Source organism: Cynoglossus semilaevis, chromosome 3 (genome assembly GCF_000523025.1).
Source record: "Cynoglossus semilaevis isolate Cse_v1.0 chromosome 3, Cse_v1.0, whole genome shotgun sequence".
Lineage (NCBI taxonomy): Eukaryota > Metazoa > Chordata > Actinopteri > Pleuronectiformes > Cynoglossidae > Cynoglossus > Cynoglossus semilaevis.
This window is the reverse complement of record NC_024309.1, coordinates 8011520-8020572: the sequence shown is the minus strand read 5'-3', so window position 1 is coordinate 8020572 and position 9053 is coordinate 8011520. Positions and strand designations below refer to the sequence as shown.

The following is a 9053-nucleotide window of genomic DNA, read 5'->3' as shown; positions in this document are numbered from 1 at the left end:
ACTCTGTCTGCTGTGGTCTTTCTTTCTATGTCTCTATGTCTCTTCCCTTCTCTCCCCCTGTAATTCATGTTTTTGCTTAATTTGCAGAGCTCGGGGTGAGAAAAGTGTACACTGTGTGTGGAGTGTTCACTTTGTGTGTCATGACAAGCTAATTCAGACAACATGCAGACCACTCGCAGCTGCGAAAGTGTTTTGTTTGGTTTAGCGCAATAAACAACCTGATCCCTGTTCCCTTTTATGAGCTTCGGTCCAAATTTCACATTAATTTGGAAGAGGAATAAACTAAAAAAAGAAAAAACATCCTGTCAGTACAATATTCTATAATGAGCTTGACAGTTTACATCAACAGGAAGATCCATTTTCTGCATATTCTGTATAGGGAGGTGAAATTATTTGTTTAAAAGGTGTTATGATTAGGGAAAAATAAAATCCAGGTTTACAGTTTTGGTGTTGACTAAACATTAGTTTTGTTTCCGACAGGGGTCGACCTAGTGGTGGGAAGGTGCGACACAAACGCCAGGCCCTGCAGGACATGGCGCGACCACTCAAACAGTGGCTGTACAAACACCGGGACAACCCTTACCCCACCAAGACGGAAAAAATCCTGCTGGCCCTCGGCTCGCAAATGACCCTGGTCCAGGTGAGTCCACTTCCCTGATCGGTCAGTGATCTTGTAGTGACGATATACATTTATGCTAATTGTGGCGTAGGAGTTGTGATTTTTGAGTCTTTTTAATCAGGACTGAAACATTGGATTTGGACTTGCTTGGTCAATTAGTAAGGGGTTGGGTAGAAATCCATTTTACATCTTGAACTGTTTATTTTACAGCCCTCATGCAGTGGTGAGTTGTTATTGCTGTGCTTCCTTGAAACGCAACAGTTGGCAGTCACGTCCGCTCCTTTGTTATTTCACGGCCGTGTCGAGCTCGTAGTCGTAAATAGAAATTGCGATTCATCCTGCAGATGAAATTGGCTGTGAATTTGTCCACGTGAAGTCACAGAGTTCAGACCTTTGGGGGGGGGCGGGGGGGGGGTCATCTTCACACTCATTAGACAGGGTGTAAATCACATCATGTGGCTCCACCTTACTGTAGTGATGTTCTGTTTCCTCAACAGGTGAGTTATGGGACTGTTTACAAAAAAGAAAAACCCTCCGCTTTATAACGAACAACCGGATTCTTTTATCGTTTGTGTGGATTTCAAAATGTAAAAAAAATCTTTCCAAAGTACGATGAGAGGTTTCTACTCCTTGGTTCCGTTGTGCCCTCGTGCCGTATGTCCATTGGAAAAACTTGGCTTTGACAAGTGACCACTTAAAGAAAAATCCGGCGGTGATTATTGAGTCTCTCTGGTGTCTGGTGTGTCCAGCTGTGTGTGTACAGTATCATCTGGCTGACAAGGTCACTGATACAGCCTCAGAACGTCTGCAGAAGCCTTTCTCGGGCCGCCGGCCACGGCGCTTAATCTGGTTCTCATTTTGGGGGCCTGATGGAGCTGTTTGTTTTGGTGAGCCGCGAGCAGAGTGCGGAGGAATGCTTTGTGTTGGACAGAGGGATGCTGGGCTGTGAACACGCCACACACATGCATGCGAACAAGCAAAAAAAAAAATCAAACACACACACACATTGAAGCTCACGCCCAAAGAACAACAGCAGCTGGGTCAAAGGTCAGCGGATGATTTGTGAATTTGAACAAGAGTGATGACACGGAGGTGAAATATTTTCCACTGGATGGACTTTTTACGCTGACTTTATTTACACCGTCGTCTAATTCTTTTTTTAAACTTGTGGTGCTGAGCTGATTAATCGCTTCACGTCTAGCAATTGTTAGACAGAAATCGTTTTTACACCATCTGACGCTGGTTTATGACCGAATAAAGAGAAAAGGATGAAATAGGATTTACATTATAAAATACATGAGCCGTTGTTGGAGACTGAGCGATAATTTATTCTATGTGGATATGAAAAGAGGTCAAAATATTTACACAGTAAAAGGAGGATCATTTGACTTTTTTTTTTACCTCAAATGTTTTACATATTATCATGTAAAAAAAACGTGATGACATTCACAGCAGCAGCAACAATAATATATTTTTTTACTTTATCACTTTTAAATGTAATATTTTTTTTTTCAATGTGGAGATCACTTGACATTAGAACATAAATTCCACTGTCTACTGATTTTTTTTTTGTAGACTAAACATCCAATTGGGTATTTAAAAAAAGAATCAACAATTTACTCAAGATTAAAATAACAACCAGTCGCAGCCCCAGGTGGCATTTTTTTCCCTCTCCAGTCATAGCTGCTTAGAATACCCACTTCTTCCATGATTTGGTCCAAACAACCATCTGTGGCTGCTTCCAATAATATAGAACGCATCGGTTCCTGTGCAGCTTTCCTCCCAACTCCCACCTTCAGAGCAACACAATCTGTCATGTTTGAGCAGAACAGCTCCCTTTTTCCATGTACATGTAGTGAATTGTTTCTTTCAAGTGTGTGCTAACAGTCCAGCGCCATCCTCCCCATCACCTCTGAAGTCTGTCACCGTTCCTGCATGCTGTCTACTGCACGGATCACACAGAGCAGACAGGCCATGAGCAAAAGCCGGTTTGGCAACCGACCTTTTTAAAAATCTCTGTTGGTGTCGTTGGCACGAGCTTCCTGTCGTCGCCTTCCTTTCTGTTTTCACTCACCCCCGTTGACGGAACGATTTCTCTCCGCCGTCCTCATTAGCCTTGCCTCGTCTCACTTCGCCTCCGCTTCAGCCAAGCCACATGTACCGAGCGCTGCCTTCCCAACGGAGTGCCACAGCTCTGGGCCTGAGACAAAAAGATGTGGGACGGTCTTAGTTAACGAGAAACACAATACCGAAAGAGGGGATCAGAAAAATAAGTACTCTAGCATAAGGCCCTGTCTCAGCCGCTTCATAAGCCGCTTGAAATCTATTGAGCATGAAAGTTATTCTAGTATGACTTCTAATGGTCTCCCTTCCCAATGAAAGGAAGAGTGTGGGCTCCAGTGTCTTTTTTATTACATCTTGAAGACACCGTCGGAAAAAATTGTTTTATTTTGGAGAGTCTACGTGGTTCCAGGCTAAGCAGGAGGGGGACATTCGCTCTGGTCGGAACATTTGCTAATCAAATGTTGCATTTGTTGCCTGACCGGGAGTCGGTGTGGGCCTAGCATTTCTGAGTGGAGCTGATATGTAAGGAGGCGTGGCAGTGTGACTCTCTGGAGTAGCTGTGGATGTCTGTGGATGTTCTGTGTCACAGATTTCCCTCCAAAACCCAACCCTCTTTCCGGTCTCTCCTGGTTTTCAGGACGAGGCTGACCAGTCAGGCACAGAGCAGACAATTCCACAAATTAACACATTTGTTTTCATACGACTGCTGAGGGATGTTTGCAATCGCTAACGTGGCATGTGTTTCTGTGTCGTGACATTCCCACTTCCCCCCTCTTTCTTCTCTCCCAGGTCTCCAACTGGTTTGCCAACGCGAGAAGGCGACTGAAGAACACGGTGCGGCAGCCGGACCTGAGCTGGGCGCTCAGAATCAAACTCTACAACAAGTATGTTCAGGGCAACGCAGAAAGGCTCAGCATCAGCAGCGACGACAGCTGCTCAGAAGGTACGGCGGCGACAGCCCTCCCTCTCTTTACACTGCGGGTTCAACAAGGGTCAAGTTGCAAATGTGAGAAACTCACAATCCACCAGCATCACAGCTTTGTGACCAAAATAGGCGAGTACCCTCCAGCTCCAGACCCCGCTGTCTGTGTGGATGATTTATTGGCTTTTTTTTTTTTTTTTCACTGAAGCATTTGACCCATGCAGTTGTATGTGATAGTTATGATTATAATCCATGATGTGAGGGCAAAAAGTCACGGATGCAAAGCAATAACCATGTGGAAAGTAAAACCGGGCTGCGGCTCGCCAACAAAATGCCACAGTGTTTCACCGAGTAGTACTGTATAACCAATCCTGATCTCACTTTTCCTGTTTTAATATCATGTAATATTGTTGCTGGGCTCATGCTAGGTTCGGTGGTGCCAGCTAACTTGTAGTTACACCGGAATCAATATGTTTCATACGGCACGGAGAGTTTCATGTTTCTGTACCGTCGAGAGGAAGAACTGTGAGGGGACTGTTTCTTGAGTCTCGATCACACAGTGCTGTGGTCTGTGTCAGAATATTACAGGAGCAGCTCTACTCAATAGTAAAAACATCTTTGTAATATTAATGCCCCGAGGCTCTCCAGGAGCTTTGTGAGGTCTAAGAAAACAGCCGTCGTGCACCCTCTGATGAAAGATGCTCCTTGGTTGCATATGAAACTTTTAGCTTTTTTTTTATGAAAGTCAGCGGAGTTGAACCATGATTTTTAGGTCTAATACCATTGAAACGACTTAATGAAAATTCAGAAATGACAGAAAGTAGCAGCGATAACAACCCATAGAAACATTCCTCTTTCTTTATCCTTAGCATGGATCAAACTTTGCACTAATTCTAAGCCTAACTCCAAACTGAATCATGAACCTCAAGATGCAAAATATCTGCCAAAGGAAGTGTCCTAACAAAAATAATATTTTCCCAAAAGATGTGACGACTGAATCGGCGACTAAAGAAGATGACAATAAAATCAAGAGTGGCGTTGTTGGAATACATCCTTCTAATGCAGTGTCTCCCAAACTTTTTTTCTGGGGACCCATATTTTAAAAGTCACAAACCAAGTCAACCCAAGTCAATAGACATTATTCATAAACTCCAGGGAAACATGATGCGAGACAACCCAGTCTTTGGGAAACAATGTTTTAATGTATGGTTGTTCTAAGCATCAGCAACCATCTTTGATTTTCCCACAACTTCACTACGACTTGATCCCACGCTCTGTCATGGCCCTGAAGCCCTCATGATCAGGAACATCTCTTCACATCGTACTCCTTCAAAAATTCACATCTAGAATTATACTGTGAAATGAGGCCAAAGGCTGCACCATCCCCTGCTGATGATATGCAGAGTCATGTTCAGAGTGTATATACATGGCGAGTGTGTGTGACCTAGCTGAAAGACACCGGGGCCAGCGGGCTGCAGCACACTGTCATTAAGACACCCCACTGAGCCAACATGTCTCCCAGCCTACAATTGGAAATGAGCGGCTCTTTGTCATCGCGTGTATTTACTGCACATGCTGTGTGTTTTTTTTTTCGAAGCAGCGCCTGCCGTTCTCGACTCACTGACAGCACCGAAAACATGGTCAGGAAACATAAAAAAAAAAACAACACAAATCTAAAGTAAAATAAAACATACACACTTAGGCAGCAAAAAATGAACAGAAAGGAAGGAGCGCTGTGGTGGGAGTGATCTCTAATTAAAATTTTCAGGAGGACAGGCAGAGCGTGTGGCTGACAGAGGAATGTGTGTATGGTGTTTGCATTGTGTTCACCACAGGCCACTGTACCACCGGAGGCTCTGTATATCTCCCTGACTCTTCTCCCTGTCACATTATGGTTATGAAGCTCTCCGCAGCCTGCTGCTACTCCTGACCCAGGAGCTGAAAGGCCCTCCATTATGTTTTTATGCCTATGCTTTTGTTCCAGAGGCTATTTATGGGGCCCGGACCTGACCCCACTGACCCTCTGTACATTCTTGCCTACTGTCCTGAGATGGTCCAGCTTGTTTGTTTTTTTTTCGTCAACGTCAAATTTGAGCCTGAATGTTTAGAAGAGCAAAAGGAGAAATTTTAATTTGAGAAAGGTGTCGTGTGTTGATATTGAAAGGCCTTGTGAAGGGATTAGGAGGAACAGCTTTAATATCCCCTCTGTGATGTGTCTGAGTGATGTGGACTGATGTGATGTGGAGCGTTTGCCTAATTCTTCCTCTGGTGGCTCAGGAAAAAAGGAAGGGCAGGCTCGCTACCTCCATGTGTTTCTGATATGTAGGAGCTATAATTTTCATTTGGCCCAGACTGAATCGAATGTCCAACCTGTCCAAATAAGAAAATTACAGTCTGAGCCGCCGCAGTATCTACACTGACCTTCTCCCTGATTTCCCTCTTGCCAGAGGATATCTGCGTCTTTTAGCAGAATGTTTTATCTCCCACCCCCCCACTCCACCCCACCCCACCCGCCCTCCTTTTCGTCGAGCTTAATTCAGTCTTTTGAGTTGCAGAGCACCTTGGGAATTATTTATTTCTGCAGGGATATAGAGGCGTGACAGGCTTTTGATGGGGAGGAAGTATTAGCTAGGCTTTCTGTACTTGACACAATGCCAACAAGTGGGCAGGAGCGCCTGGTGCTTAGATTTAGATTAGCGGGATGGAATCTCAATCTGACTTTGGCCCTGGGATTTGAACGTCTGACGTTGGAGGGTAATTTAATTTTTTTTTTTTGTTGCTTAGAGTAGCCTTTGTTTGGAGCCATTATAGTGGTTTGTCAAAGCAGATGGCAGTATTTGCAATAGTAGTGGAGACATTTTAAAACATTACCAAAAAATTGGACTTTGTGGGAATTTCAGGACTGATGGAGAAACAGAAACAACTGGATTTAGGGGTAGATTTTTGAGCTGAACTCAAGTATATCACAGAAGTGGTTCACAGAAGATGACAAAAAGTCACCACCTGTCCCGTTTTACGTTGTATTGCAAGGCAATTTTAGTCTTTTTTGAGCGTCACGTAAATTTTGATTTTGTCGCACTTTTTCAATTGCCATTACTCAATTGAAAATAAACTATTTTTCTGTACCTGGCTGTCTATGGGCACAACTATCAGTGCGGTCCACTGAGTGGATGAGGCGGTAGCTGACAGGCTTAGTGGTCTGTCACTCAAACTGCTGACTCGCAGCAATCACACACACACTTTAGACATCCGAAGTGTGCAGTGATTTTTCCTGCAAACCATATGACACTGAGTTGGCTAAAATTACTGCAGTACTTAGTAGAAGTGTTTATGCACATTCATATCAGTTAACCAACTGCAGAAAATCTCAAATCTCAAGGGCCACTCTGCACACAGCTGTATACAACGACGTGGAATATATATTTATGGCCATTGAATCATAGCTTGGGTTTTAACAGGTTTCTGCAACCGATGTGTTTCAGAAACGTGCTATTCATAGTGCTGAGAAAGTCCGTTGGCCTGCCACCTGCTGGATTGTGATGCAAAATCTGTTTGGTGGCGGTGGGGTATTTCTTTTTTTATTTTCATATTTTTGTCCCAGATGGCCGTGTAATCCACAGGAGTTGTTGGTTTTACAGACATTGAAATTGTTTACTTTGACATCAGGTCATATTTAGCCGTGCCTTATTTACTTAGTGTATGTAAAATGTAGAAGAATTAAAAACGAATGTGTGTGCTTTTTAGGTTTAGGTTGTCTTTGGTACTATAGAGTTTTTGTTTGTTTTGTGGAGGTAAAAGGCGAGATACGTACATGTTACTTGGTAAAAAAAAAAAAGAAGTTGGCTTTAAATAATTGTGGCTGTTTTGATTCTTTACCACCTGGGCAGACATACTGGAGGAATTCAAATTCAACACCTGATCACTGCTGCTACTAATAATCCACTGCCACTTCACGATTGTCGTCAATGTTCAATTCTCATGTAAAGTGCAATATATCCTACTTATGCCAAATTATTCTTGAAATGTCTAATGTGGGTTTTTTTATTTTATTGTAATATTTCTACGATTTATGCACTATTTATACTATTACTTTCCGTTGTTATAGCTCTTTTTTTACCATCATTTTGTGGCTGCAATACCAATGTAGGATCCATCCAAAAAACAACTTCAAATTAAGGGGCTCTTTACTTTTTTACACCTTTTGGTGTAATTTAAGATTATGTCACTTGTTATATATAAGTTAAATGTTTCTTTGAGAGAAAATGATTGAAAAAACAAAAATGGGAACTCATTTTCTCCTCCCATCATTTGTCTTGTGATGCTGCAGATGGTGACAACCCTCAGAGGACACAGAGCGGCCCTGAGGAGCTTACCAAGCCCATGTACCAGAGTGTCATCAAAAAGGAGGGCTCCTCCATGGTGGGCATGGCCATGGGCATGGGCGCAGGACTACGCTCGGCCGCCGAGGCCGCCTCCCTGGCCGACGACTACGTTTCTCCCCCCAAATACAAGAGCAGCTTGCTGCACCGCTACCTGAACGACTCGCTGCGTCACGTCATGGTGGCCAACGCCGTCATGGACGCTCGCAAGAGGAACCACTCCGGCTCCTTCAGCTCGAACGAGTACGACGACGAGCTGCTCTCACCGTCCTCTTCAGAGGCCGAGGCTAACTTTGTTTATCGTGCTGGTGAGTAGCCATATATCTTGCATTCTTTCCTGATTAAAGTCATGTGTCTTCCACTCGCCGCACACACACACACACACACGACATCCTTCACTTTTTTTGTCATCTTGCATCTGGATATTTTGGTTTAATTCCTACAGCTTTGTCCGTTATTTCCAGCTGCCTCCCCCCCCCCAGCTCCCCCCTTTCCCTCCTTATCACACCATGTCTGCCTATTACACCGCTCCCCCTCACTCCCTCCCTCCCTGCTTCTCTTTAATGTTAGGTTTGCATTCGCTGCTTGTCAAAAGTTCCTTTAACCAGATCTGTGATATCATCACCATCTCATGCGCTGCCACTCACACGCACTCACGTAAGCAGACTGGCTGCTGCTAGCCCACTTCCTTCAGCTCTCAGAGAATTCCCCCTGGCCAGCACCTCTGACCAGACTCCAGCAGTCCAGACACAACAGAGCCTCATGCAGCACGTTCACTCTCAGACTACTGTTTGGCATGTCTTTGATCCTCTACTGTGATCCTGCAGTGAGAGCAGTGACCGGGCAAACAGGCAGCCACTGTTTGTGTCTCAGCAGAGTGGATGTGGCTGATATATCATAGAAAAAATACACACACACATACACACAGGCCCGTTGTCAATTTTTTCCTTTTCAGCACCATATGATTAATGACTTTTGCCTGCATACGTAATAACATTTTTTTAAATTTAAAATTACCTTTCACCTTTGTGTTAGATTATTATTGCAGAAAATATTATCGCAGATGTTC

At 43.9% G+C, this 9053-nt stretch overlaps 1 protein-coding gene across 5 annotated transcripts in view; it reads left to right on the top strand.

Moving 5' to 3' along the window:
- The window catches only part of mkxa (mohawk homeobox a), a 1121182-nt gene that overhangs the window by 4480 nt on the left and 1107649 nt on the right, over positions 1-9053 (top strand). For 4 of the 5 annotated variants that reach the window (XM_025054738.1, XM_025054739.1, XM_025054740.1 and 1 more), the window contains exons 3-5: positions 481-640; positions 3473-3737; positions 7933-8292. In XM_025054738.1, the coding sequence (XP_024910506.1) occupies positions 481-640; positions 3473-3737; positions 7933-8292 (785 nt within the window). The remainder of the gene's footprint in view (positions 1-480; positions 641-3472; positions 3738-7932; positions 8293-9053) is intronic. The other variant, XM_008307734.3, reaches the window with a different exon arrangement.